Source organism: Lolium rigidum, chromosome 6 (genome assembly GCF_022539505.1).
Source record: "Lolium rigidum isolate FL_2022 chromosome 6, APGP_CSIRO_Lrig_0.1, whole genome shotgun sequence".
Lineage (NCBI taxonomy): Eukaryota > Viridiplantae > Streptophyta > Magnoliopsida > Poales > Poaceae > Lolium > Lolium rigidum.
In genome coordinates this window covers 333,215,398-333,228,572 of record NC_061513.1, presented here as the reverse complement: position 1 = coordinate 333,228,572, position 13,175 = coordinate 333,215,398, and the positions used below count along the sequence as shown (strand labels likewise).

Below are 13,175 nucleotides of genomic sequence, written 5' to 3'. Positions count from 1 at the left end.
CCCTCGCTAAGGAGAGTGTACAAATATAAGCCGAGCTACATGTAGGTCTTTATTTTCAAAATTTCGGAAATCATATTTTTAGTTTTAAAAAATCCTGAAAATAAATCCTGGATGTAGTCAATGATGGAATCTACAAACATGCAAAATCTGATTGTGAAATTCTTAGTAGTTTAGACTACACAAAAGTGACAAATGTGTGGATCTGAGAATAGTGAATAGTGCACATTTCAAAACTATAAAACCTGGCAGATTTTGTCATTTTTCTGTAGTCTACAATACAAATAATTTCACATTAAGATTTTGCATGTTTGTACATTTTATCATTATCTACATCCATGATTTTGTTTCAGATTTTTTTAAACTTAAAACTATAATTTCTAAATTTTCGAAAATAAAGAGCCACAGGTAGTTCAACCTCCGTTTGCAGTTTTCGCTAACGAATGGAGTACTATTTACGCATCACACACATGTAGTAAGATTTACTCCATAGGTGTAGGATTAATGCCTTTTTTCGTAACCGAACATAGTCTGAGGCTCTGAACTAAGCAAGTTCAGTCATTTTCGTTTAAGAAAGAACTCCGAGGTGTGGAAGGAAACCCATCAAACCGGTGACGGAGGACGAGGGACACATAAATTAATATATGTGCAGTGTTTTAAGAAAAAAAATCTGTGCCACCTATAAATTTATTTTTATGTGTAATTTTGTAGCCAAATATTAGTATTACGTGCAATTTTCACTTAATATGAGCACGTTTGGTAGGTCGCATCCTTGACTCGCGCGTGGGAAGCAAATAATGGATCGTTTGGTTCCTAGAAGCCTTTGTGTTGTAGCCCAATCAATTCTCGAAGCACCTCTGAACCTGTCCCTGTGGAAACGCCTGAAATGACTGTTTCCACTGGTTCTATCCTGTTCTCAGCACTAGCAATACAACCTTTGCACCTCAAGGAATGTGACTTGATTTTAAACTTTTTCACCCATTTTCTTAAAATCAACAAAACCATGATTCATATCAAAATAATTTGTATATGAATTAGATGGGCGTCGATGATCTGAATACATTCCGACAATCGGTTTTGAGTTTCTGCAGCCGTAAATCATAAATTTTGTGTTCATGCTTAGAGTTTTTTGAGTGAATTTTATAAAATTTGTCGCACACAGTTGACCTTTTGAAATTTCCTTTGAGAGGTAGGTTCACCTCACCATTACGCACGGCTCTCGTGTTGTAAATTTTTTCTTTAGTAAACATAGGCGGATAGATAAACAACTTACTAGTATACTGTAATTTGTATGTACATATTAGTTCATTTGGATGTAATGTAACCTGTTGCTCAAAGTCTCACTTGTCTCCTTAATCGTCTTGTTCATTGGTTCATGGTGGTAACCACCTTTGGTAGCGGCATGGTGGTATTTCCGTGTGCCATCGTGTTATGCTTTGTGCCCGACTTTGTGGACAGTGACATGGTCATGGTAGGTGAGATGTAAGAGAGCGTAATCTATTGTGGTACCTCTGTCATCGGCGGTGGCATCATGGTGGTATTGTCGGGCATCGTCATGGTAGACCTTGTTCCCGACTTTGTGGACGACAACATAATCATGGTAGGTGAGAGGCGAGAGGTAGTAATCCATGGTGGTAGCTACCATCATCATCGCTGGCTTCATGGTGGTATTTCCACGCGTCATCATGGTAGCCCTTGTGTCTAGCTTCATAGACGGCAGCGTGGTGATGGTTGTGGTATGTGAGAGGCGGTAATCCATGACCGTAACCTTCGTGGCCATCATCGTTGGGGACGGCATGGTGGTAACCGTGTAGGTGTAGCCAGTGGCGGCATCGACCTTGTTGTTCTACGTCAGAATCCTCTGCCGGTCACATTCAGCTTAGTTTTGTATGTACGTAAAGTAAACCGCTTTGGCCATCGTCGGCAAAAGTAACATGGTGGTCTTTCCGCGTGTTTTTTTTTTTTTTTTGAACAATCTTTCCGCGTGTTGACGTTGTGCTAGGCTTCGTGAACAGCGGCTTGAAGCTTATTGTGATAGGTGAGGAAATTAAAGGTAAATCACCATGAAAACAATTGGTGAGGCTAAACCGCGCCTCAGAAATTCTATTGTGCAGCCTTTTGGCCGCGTGCGGTTCACATAACCACCCAACTCTTTATCTTCGAATTTGTTGATTGAATATTCTATACATTTTCCTTATAGAAAAACAACAAGCAACAGACGGGCGGTCCAAACGACGATAATGTTCGATAGTAACGGCATGTTCATCCACACGGTGGTCCAGCAGAGAGACCCCTCTGCTCCGGGGACATCTGGTGGGGAACCTGTTCGTCAGAACGCCAGTCCGATGCCCTCGCCGGTGATCACCAACAGTCCGATCTTCAGCGCCACCCGACGATCACCAAGGCGACGCGGGCGGCGACGATGACGGCGAGCGCCACCGAGACCACCCACACGCCGACCGTGACCCGCCGCCGCTCGGGCGCCACCGCCGGGTCGTCGCGCCGCAGGAGGTTCTGCTTCACGAGGCAGCAGCAGAGCACCACGACGAGGTCGTAGGTGACGACCACGAAGGCGAGCTTCCGCGGGCTGCGCCGCACCTGGTACGCGTCCCACGCGAACTCGCCGGTGAGGAGCAGCGACACGACCGCCAGGAACGCCCAGCGCACCCACCCGCGCTTCTCCGGGGCCTGCCCCAGCTGCGCCGTCTCCGGCGCCGGCCGCGGCGGCGGGTCTCGCGCCACCGGGAAGGACGTTGCCGCTTCGATATCCATGTGCGCCGCCGCAGACGGCGGGTCTCGCGCCACCGGGGAGGACTTCGCCGCTTTGATATCCATGTGCGCTGGTGGTGGGCAAGGTCGTCGTGAGCTCGAGCTACTGCTGCTTCTGCCGATGTATAGGTGGGTGGACGGAGCTGCTGCACGTGCGGACGCGCTGTGGTGAGCTCTACGTGACTACATGAGCAGCGCCTGTCTTTTATACTCGGACAGAGTAGCCGCTTTTGTGGAAGAAGCAGAAAAGACCACCTTCTAGGAAGAAGCGTAGAAAAAGGAGGCAAACATTCAAGCGCGTCTGGCTTTTCCGGTTTCTCCTCGGGTCCCAGGGGTAGTTAACAGACTTGGTTGATTTCTGAACGAGTGGTAGCTAAGGACGGCAATGGGTACGGTATGAGCAGGATATGTGAAAGTATTTGGGAAGCGTAACCCTAAACCTGGGTCCGCGGTGCATATATATAGTCGGATATATAAGGCCCACCTCGTGTATATGCGAGGGGGTATAATACACAGGAGATATACATGTCTACAGCTACTCTATACAGATACAGTTTAACACTCCCCCTCAATCATAACTTGTCCAAATTAAGATTGTGACGAAACTTCACTAGCTGTCGAGTAGCAAGAGATTTAGTAAAACCATCAGCTACCTGATCTCCTGAAGGAACAAACCGTATGTCCAAAAGCTTCCGAGCAACCCTCTCACGGACAAAGTGATAATCCACTTCTATGTGTTTAATCCTAGCATGAAACACTGGATTTGCAGAGAGATACGTTGCTCCAATATTATCGCACCATAACACTGCCGCTCGTGGATGAGGAACTCTCAATTCGGCAAGCAATGTTTGCACCCAAATTACTTCAGCCGTTGCATTAGCCAGAGACTTGTACTCAGCCTCTGTACTTGATCGAGAAACTGTAGCTTGTTTTCTGGCACTCCATGAGATCAAGTTTGATCCCAAAAACACAGCAAAGCCCTGCCCAATCAGCATCAGAAAAAGCACTGACCAGGGTAGAAGTCGAACTGCTCAATCTCAGCCCAAGGGATACAGTACCACGCACATATCGCAGTATCCTCTTGACAGCAGTCCAGTGAACAGTGGTCGGGGCATGCAGAAACTGACACACCTTATTAACAGCAAAAGCAATATCTGGTCTAGTCAAAGTAATGTACTGCAAAGCCCCAACAATGCTGCTGTAGCGAGTAGAATCATCACCACTCAGAACTTCACCATCATGCAGTGACAGATTGTCAGACACAGACAAAGGAGTATCAACAGTTTTGCAAAGCTGCATATTCACAAATTCATTTGCATACTTCTCTTGGGATAGAATGATACCATCAGACACCCGCTGAACCTCAATGCGAAGGAAATAATGAAGATCTCCCAAGTCCTTCAAGGCAAAGTCCATTCCCAAGTCATGCAGAAGAGCATCAACAGCCTTCTATGAGGAGCTAGCAACAACAATATCATCAACATAAATATGGACACTCCCCCTTTATTGTGGAAAAACAGAGAAGTATCTGCCTTGGAAGGAACAAGTGGACTTGAGAATGCACTATCCAAATTGCTTGCATGCCGACCATCACCAAGACGACAACAACTCACTTGTTTATTTTTGCGAAAATTCCACCTATATATTAATATTCATCGATAGTAGTACAAATAACTCAAAAGTAATAAAAATTATCAATAGGTATTTGGACCACCTAGCGACGACTAAACACTAGCACGAGTCGAAGGTGCGCCGCCGTTCTCGCCCCTTTCATCACCGGAGTCACGCAAGGCTTGTCGTAGTATAACTTATTGTAGTAGACAGACGGTAAAGCGTCGTGCTAAGGCCCCGAAGAACCAGCGCACCAGAGCAGTAACTATCGCCAATGATGACAACCGTAGATCCCAAGAAACTTACATGAAACCGTACCAACGAACATAAAAACCGACCGGGTTCCTAGAGATCCACCGGGCACACAACTCCATGTGTCCTCCACCAGTGCTTAATTAACGCACCACCGGAGCGAGGATAGTACAAGAAGAACCTTATTCTAACTTTAAGATGTAGCCGCCGCCTCAACATCCCGAAAAATATACTGAAAAACAACCTACAAAAAAAAACGAAAACTCCCCACCAGCGGCCATATCTCCAAGGCCCCAAGGCCGCTGGAGGTGGAGCGGACCAGCGGTACCGCCGGCGAGGAGGAAGAAACCCTAGAATTGGTTTTGTGGCGGAGCCGCCTACTGATCCTCTCCTGGCTGGATGTACCATACCCTCTACAACTTTCACTTGTCACCTAATAACAACTGACTTGTTTGATAAACAGATTACATAAGCAAGTGATTTAGATATTCTTGGGAAGTCTGGCAGGGGTGGCAGTCGAATGTTTTAACCTTGACGTGGACCAAAGACTATCAATGATAGAGAAAGAAGAGCGCCTTCTCGTACTGAGCGATCTCGTAAGTACTAGTAATTAGCTTGAGGCGAAAGTGGAAGTGTTGTGAACGACATGTACGTGGCCTGACGAACAGCGACAACTACCAATAATGTGGTAGAGGGAATAGCACTTCATACCACATGTTGGGGCTAAAGTTGCACAAAACCACAACTTCAGTTTTATTTTGCACAAAACACCATTTTTTCATACAATTTTTTGCAGAAAACACAACAATATGAATTAGGAAAATTGATAGGCCAATTAACAAATTAGGGCCCACCTACAGGAGCCCAAGCCAATTTCAATGTGTATGCTTGAATTCATCAACGAGTCAACCACAAATATTTAGCACAACAGTTTATACATGGAAAACGGCTTCACGCTCAATGTTAGGCGCGCAGCAGCTTGCAAGAGAAAATGATTGACAAGATAGCCACATATTTATCAAGTTTAACCACACATCCATCTTGTACATAACATGTTTGTCAATTTTCCATCCAAAACAAGAAAGCATCCGAAGAGAAACATGTAAATATTAGCAGATAGCTCCATCTTTAGTGTCTCCTGGGTCCTGGCACATACAAAAGCAAGAGGCGAGATACAAAAATCAGTTCTAATTGTCTTCCTCCTCCTGTTGTCCATGTTCGTTACCTGCTGAAGTAACCGTAGAGCCTCGTCTCAGTGTAATGCATATGTCGATGTTGTCCACGGGCAGAATGGAGCTTCCTCCAATATAATACCACAAATTTTAGAAAGGAACTACTTTTCTACGTTGATTAGAGCCAAAATGTTCCGCCCCCAAAACTCGTCATCTTCCTGCCGGTCAAACCCTACCGAAAGGATGAACTTCAAACAAAAATTGGCACTGCGGACGCATCTTACCCATTGAATGAGACGGTGTCGACAGAGTCCACTGCCGCCGTCCACGTGGGCGGCGTGCCGCTGCCGCCGCCGCTGGCTCGGTTGGAGGCTGGTTTGACTCCAAACCAGTCGATGTGTGGTTCTGCGGCTCCAAATACTTCGTGGTCGGGGGGGGGGAAACTCCTCTTGCTACCCCATCCATGCCTCCGGAGCGCCGCCTCTCCAGCCACCAGAGCCGCTCACCGGGTCGACGGAGCCATGGCGCGGGTGGCCGCCCTTGTCGAGGGTTTCCTATCGAGCGTACCGAGTGAGAGCATAGACTGGTCGAACGCATCGAGTTGAGGCTAAGCGTGATTTGGGCTCCTAGATGTGGGCCCCAATTTGTTAATGACCTATTAGTCTTCCTAATTCGTATTGTTGTGTTCTCTGCAAAGAATTACATGGAAAAGTAGTGTTTTGTGCAAAACAAAACTGAAGTTGTGGTTTTGTGCAACTTTAAAGTCAACATGTGGTGCAAACAGAGCTTGGCTCTGGTGGTTAGGTCCCTTGTGGTGGAACCAGCCCACCCAGGTTCAAATCTTAGATTTGGTATGGGTGTTGCATTTACCTGGATTTATTCCAGGATTAACCGGCGCTATGCTTTCAGTGGTAGGTGGCGTGCCCGTCAACAGCGAGACGCCAGTGGTGACTTCGTCAACCTCAAGATATGCCGGCTCAGTCCCTTGGAGGTGCTCACAGGGGTAGGGTGTGCGTGCGTTCATAGGGGTGTTTTTGTACGTGCGTGTTTGTGAGCGTCTGCGTTGTACTGTGTTCTCAAAAAAAAAAGTCAACATGTGGTGTGAAGTGCTATTTCCTCAATGTGGTAATCTTTGCTATTCTGGTGCGTCCGCGCACTAATAATGTTGTGTTTGCATAACTGTAGCATTGTCGTCCACGCACCATTGCTATTTACTTCCTCCGTTCCTAATTAACTTACTCAATTTTACCTACATCGAGTACAAAATAAAAGATGCAACAACGGCTTCGACAACCCTTCTCTCTGCTTGCTACAGTAGTCAGGAGCTCCTCCACGAGATCTGGGCCGATCCCGAGCCCCTCCGGCGGCGATGCCGGCCGGAGGTGGCGGAGGTGAGGTGCCAGAGGTAGTTCTCTAGGTTAGGAGTAGTTGCCCGGCGGTTTGCCCGTTAGGTTTAGGAGTAGAAGCTCTGGCTCGTGGCCAGATCCAGAGCGGGCCAAGTTTGGCGGTGTCCCTCTCTGCTCCGGCGGCCGGAGTTCAAGGGCCCCCTCCTCGGCCGATCTCAGCAATAAGGCATGTGTCTTCTCCTTCGAGCTCCTCTTGACGCCTCTTCCTCCGCTCCTGGCCGGCCTTGGTGGCGAGGGGAAGTGGTCGGAGATGGCGTCATCGGCTTGATTTGGAGGTGGCAGGAGTTGAGCATCTCTCTGGTGCTCTGGCGCAGCACCAGGTGGCCCGTTGTCGGCGACCTCTCTTCAGATCCATGGTGGATCTTATCTGGAGTTCGTCTACGGCTACGCTCCTCGATAAGGCGCCTAGGAGTCGTCAGCGCGCGAGAAGATGGCCCCCTTGCCTCCTTGGCCGGCCATGGTGGCGAGGGAGGTGGGCGCGGGGGTGTGCTGCTTGCTTCCTTTCGGCCCGTCCGGCCGTGGAGGCGAGGGGGCAGGAGGTGTCAAGCAGTTGGACTTCTCTTTTTGCTGACGGCGCAGTACTGGTTGCAGCCGGCTCTCTCTCTCGCTTGCTCAAGCCCCCATGGTGGTGGCTTGCTTGTGGGGATTGCTTGATGGCGGCGGCGACTTCGTCTTGGAGCTCTTCTCCGATGCTTTCTGGCGTCGGACTATATGGCAGTAGGGCTGCTGCTCCGCCGCTGCTCTGCTCTGGCCAACGGTGTTCCTCTGCGCCTCGTCTCCAAGTGGTGCGTCCCCGGAGATGAAGCGGCAGTCCGTCGGTCGAGCTCGATCTGGAGGAGGAAGATGGAGGACTGGATCGAGTTTCCAATTTTTCTTCTGGGTCCTCTTTGCTTAATCTAGGCCCCTATGTAATTTATATTTTCTTTGGGTCTCTTTGTACTCCACACGCGGTGTGTGAGGAGAGCTCTTTACTTATAGAGTCGACTTGCAGATGTTTCAATTTTGAGAAGGGAGGTGTGAGCGGGAAGGAGATGATGGGTTGGTGCTAATTTCACTTCTCTCTTGATCACCTTCCCGTTCGTTTCTTGTGGGGAGCTAGATAAGTGGCTGGGATTTACCTTGCCATGGATCGGTGACGTGCACAATACATGCACGACCGTGCTGAACCAAGTCAACTAAATTCATGGTGATTAAATGACTTGTGGTTACAGATCAGCTCTATGGAGGTATTTAATATAGACACGGATACGCAAGATGGACGGCTCGGTTCTCTCAAGGTAGTAGTTAATTTTGGCTGCCTGGCGCTCTGCCCGAGGAGACGCCAAGCTGTAATGCGCTGGGTCATAAAATTATCTTTCCTCACCTCTATACATATTGCTTGCTACATCAATCAGCCAACTGTGTAAATTCTTTTTACGGGTAAATTAGGAATTAATCAGCTCCATATCTTAACCATGCTAGCTTGTTGCTCATCGGTCGATCACTGCTCTTTTGGTTAATTCTTGCTTTTAGTTAACCACACATGTAGAATGGGCCAAAACAAAACGCAGTACCAACCGCTTCGTGACTTGTGGCTTCGGCTGAGACAATCTTGCTATGTTACTTGGTCAGCTAATCATGCTATGTTACTTGGTCAGCTAATCAAGCAAATCACACGCGGGCACTCGTAGCAGATCGATCAGGCTACATCAGCTTTCATTTACAGCTAGGCACTAGACATTTAACATGCACCACCCTATTGCATATATTTGCTACTACCCGGTCATCACATAACTGAATCATTTTCCTCTCTAGGAGCAAACTTGATTGTGGGCGACAAATTAGTAACAGAAATTAGTACTCGGGACTCAAAAATTTCGGCACAACTTCTCATCTTTTTTGATCATTCACAACACGCAACAAACAACAATGTGCACACAACACAAATCATATCATTTCAAATACAAAAACCCACAAGACTCGAAAGTATGACCAGCTACTCAGTATCACCACAACTCCCTGGCCAGGAGCATTACAAAGACGACGCTACAAGTACCAAAACGGCAGTATCACACACACACACCGGCTAGCATATCAACAGCAGCCGCACCGCCAAGGCCATCTTTCCAGGACATGCCAAACTCCAAAGCGGCCAGAAACATTACGAGGACCTAAACTAGTTACTTCAGGTCGTCTTGGCCTTTTCTTCTTTACCAGAAAATCACAAAACAAGATAATAAGTATCAGATGTATAAACCGAGGACACAATAAGCAACTACTTGGAATTGGGGTGTAAATCTAAAGGAGGAAGTCATGGACGGTTTTAGAGAAAAAAAAACTCAAGCCTAGATAAACGATATGACAGCATTTGTACGCAAAATACAACATGATCCTACATATGAACAACTCTCATCTACAACTTACTGTTGCAAATAGCTAACTAGAGTAGTACTTAGGCATACAAGCACACATGGGTATATTTGATATATCTTAACTATTAATAGTTAACTATATAGTACAGGAACAGTCTCCACTGCTTCGCAGCAAATACAATCTAGCGCAAATCATGTTGACTACCACATCGAAGAAATATGAATGATGTCTACTTATCAGACAATCGATAGGTGTGTAGGATCAGCATCAATTTGCTAATATGTATTAAAAGTGGCAAGAGAAGGAACATTATAGCCAAGTTTGAAGCTATGAACCTGGCAACATACGCATTCATCGTCTATATGGCCCCTATATCCCAGGGCATAGAGAGGAGATATGGGTAGCACCAGAAAACTTACCAAAAACGCAGAGTCAAATGCGGATCTAACGCACATGCAGTCCAGGTGGCACGACATTGATGAATTGAGAAGAAACATTCACGGACATGTTATATTCTAGATGTTTTCCTATTTGCAACATCATTTTGAACTAAATGCATCTTCTCTAACAAATATCCCACATGTATGGCAAAGCACTTCACAAACGAATTACTGGATTCCTAATAAGTCTATCTCATGCCATCAAGTACCTACCTGCAAAACAGTGCCGCATCGCTTCAATCCTGGACCACAACTCCCTTCAATCCTGGACCACAACTCCCTTCAGTATACATACTTGCACCATGCCCTGGATAAATTTCCAAGTCAGCCAAACAATTTGGGAATATAAATTCTTCTTTCTATAAGCATCAATTCAGCAGTAACATAATTAGTCTTTATAAGATAGCATTAATTGGGTTGAATCACAAGAGTAGGAAATACCAAAACCCTGAATACACATTGATCTAGCAGTCCAGATCATCTCCGACAAGTGCAACCAGCCAAAAGATAGCAAATACCAAAAAAACTCTCATATTAACTAAGAACTTTAATCTCCAAGTTTAACCCAAATAAAAATAATCTGGATTAAGATAATTGAGCGAGACAACAACTAAATCAAGGAGCAACAGGTTGTTGGTTCAATCAATCTATGTAGATAGATAGATAGCTAGAAATTATGCCGAGGTGAAGAAAAAATCAAATGGAGCAGAAGAAAGTCCAATTCTCATCCTTGAACTCTTTGGAAAGTTCACTTTCAGTCCCAAAATTTATTTTTAGTCTAGAATGAACCTTGAACTCTCATAATAGTTCATTTTTCATCCCTTTGCAGTTGAGTTGAGCAAATTACTGGCGTGGAAAGAAAAAATAGGGAACCAACCAAATTGGTTTAGAACCAGACCAAGCCCAAACTAGCTGAGATGTTAAATCAAACGTCACAAACTCACAATGCAAAAAACAACGAAACCCTTGGGTCCCTGAACCAGTCTCTCGCTTGATTTATCTTCCTTCTAATTCACGTGAAGCGTTGCGCCACAAAGGTCTCCTTGTTTGCTTATCAACATCGTCATGTCTCTCTACCCTTCACCGTTACCTTGAGTTTTTGGGCACCTATGGCAAATATTTGCCTAGCTCAATCTGGATAAGGACTAAAAGTGAATGAATCTGAGAGTTCAAGGTTCATTTTAAACCAGACAGAAGTTCTAGGACCAAAAGTGAACTTTCACTAGAATTTAAGGACCAAAAGTGGACTTTCTTCAATGGAGCAGGAAATGCTAGCTTAGCTAGCTCCCCTTCGTATTACAGCAGTTGGCATTCCTCAAATGCATGCGTAAATAGCTCCTAATTTGAAGAGAATATTAGTAGATATGAACTAATAATTAATAAAACATTGCATGCTAGAAAGCTTACTGCTAATGTTCACAACTAATACTAAGAGTCAAAGGAGCATTGCTTCATCATATTGTTGCAGTTTATTCCTCATCATTTGACCCTCACAGATTTAATCATGCCTGAATAACAAAAGATGTATTCCATCTAGATAACAACGATATAAAAATACACAAGAAGATTTAAAAGGTTTGTGCAACTGTAAGCTCAGCTAATGTTCTGATAAATCATAACAAAGAGACATATCTTAAGAAAAGGGGACTCCACTCTTCAGCAAAGTAAACAAATCATGTAGACAATGATTAAAAAAATGGTGATAACAATTGAACAAACCGAGACAACACCTACACAATTCTCCCACTAGCCCCTAAGAAGCATAACTGTTTGTTTACGAATAGAAACAGGCATGTAGAAACTGAGGAATGAAACCAAAAAAAATAGCTCGGAATATGATATATCTTCTCATCAATGTTGTGGCATCTCTGAAGTCTGACATGCGTTGTACACATGATTCATCAGAGCCTTTTTGCAATCGTGCGTACAAAGCTGACCAATGGTAGAATGTGAGAGTGGGATATATTTGAAAACATAGACGAATGTGTAGTAAAACATCATTACTCTTGCGAGATCAAGCTATACCTACAATGAACTACCAAGGACAAGACGGTAGAAAAAATAGAACTAGATATACTACTAACACCTTGCTTACCAACACTGTTTTCAGCCCATATTTACTAATCAGTAGTAATGACTTGGAAAAATTCTCACCCTTATTACTATGTCAACCCTTATTACCAAATGCTTAACCGTGATTATTTACATAACAAGTAGTGTAGTGCTTCTGTCTCCTCTAATCTAATGCAACCTTGGATCTCTATTTTCAGAGCAAGAAGATACATTATCACAAGAATGATTATTAGCAGAGGAAAGCATGTAAAGAAGCTACATGCTACTGGCTAGCTTATGGTAAGCATCCACTTTCGAACTACTTTCGAACCTTGCATACAGATTTTGTGTAAGCCTTTGCTCAAACAAATTCTGAACCAAGTCCTGCAGTCCTGAATCTACAAACGACAGCCCCCAGAATCCATTCGTGGAGCAGTAAAAGCAGTGCAAAGGCGTTTTTTTTCTTACGCCTGTGTATCTGTTCTGCAACATGCTCCGAAGACAAGGGATAGCCGGATAGGAAGTCTCACCAGCTGCGGGGAGGTGGAGAAGACGGTCTTGTTTCCGGCGGATACCGCGGGGATGGAGCCTAGAAGCTGCGCCGGCCCAGGGCAGAGAAGGCTAACAGATGACACGGCTACCGTCGCCAGGTACTTGGCGGCGGTGAAGGACACAGACACCATCATCTCCTGCCTGCAATTACAAGATTACAATATTACAAAACTTTTCTTAATGTAGCATAAGAACATGATGTCATGGGCAGATAAAATCCTACACAGCAAAATTAGTTCTCGGATAAGTTATTTTCAGTTACTAGGAGCTAGCCTGGAGCATTCTTGTGACTGGTACTTGTTAATATGAAAAGTGAAGTGCATTTCAATGGATCAAAATACACTGAGAAAATAAATAGCATGTCAAATCACCATGGGATGAGAAATCATACTATTTTACAATCCGAATGTGATAACTTGCTTGCCAAATGCTAGCCCTGATTATTTGCATAACCAATAGTTAGAACTTATGTGTCCTCTAATTACAAGATTCTACAGAGCAATGAACTCCTTGAAAATGTTGAATTTCACATGCTAGGAGCCTGGAGCTTTCTTGTGGCATGCACTTGTTAA

At 45.0% G+C, this 13,175-nt stretch overlaps 2 protein-coding genes, 1 non-coding gene and 1 pseudogene across 3 annotated transcripts in view; all 4 read right to left on the bottom strand.

Annotated features, from left to right (window-relative positions):
• LOC124664825 overlaps window positions 1–1,756 on the bottom strand; it is a 30,289-nt gene extending 28,533 nt beyond the window's left edge. The window contains exon 1 of the mRNA XM_047202258.1: window positions 1,507–1,756. Within this exon, the coding sequence (XP_047058214.1) occupies window positions 1,507–1,756 (250 nt within the window). The remainder of the gene's footprint in view (window positions 1–1,506) is intronic.
• A 305-nt stretch (window positions 1,757–2,061) lies between these two features.
• LOC124662032 lies at window positions 2,062–3,061 on the bottom strand. Its single transcript, XM_047199918.1, has one exon. The coding sequence runs from the start codon at window positions 2,830–2,832 to the stop codon at window positions 2,377–2,379; it is 456 nt and encodes a 151-aa protein (XP_047055874.1). The 5' UTR covers window positions 2,833–3,061; the 3' UTR covers window positions 2,062–2,376.
• Window positions 3,062–11,413: 8,352 nt separating this feature from the next.
• On the bottom strand, window positions 11,414–11,489 carry LOC124668763 (annotated as a pseudogene).
• Window positions 11,490–11,820: 331 nt separating this feature from the next.
• On the bottom strand, window positions 11,821–11,912 carry LOC124668775. The gene has a single exon (XR_006991859.1). It is a non-coding gene; the product is annotated as a small nucleolar RNA R64/Z200 family (small nucleolar RNA).
• Between the last annotated feature and the right edge of the window lie 1,263 nt (window positions 11,913–13,175).

Bases quoted from the DNA above. Each gene is read 5' to 3' on its own strand.
- LOC124662032 (XM_047199918.1), bottom strand. From the start codon at position 2,832: ATGGATATCAAAGCGGCGAAGTCCTCCCCGGTGGCGCGAGACCCGCCG.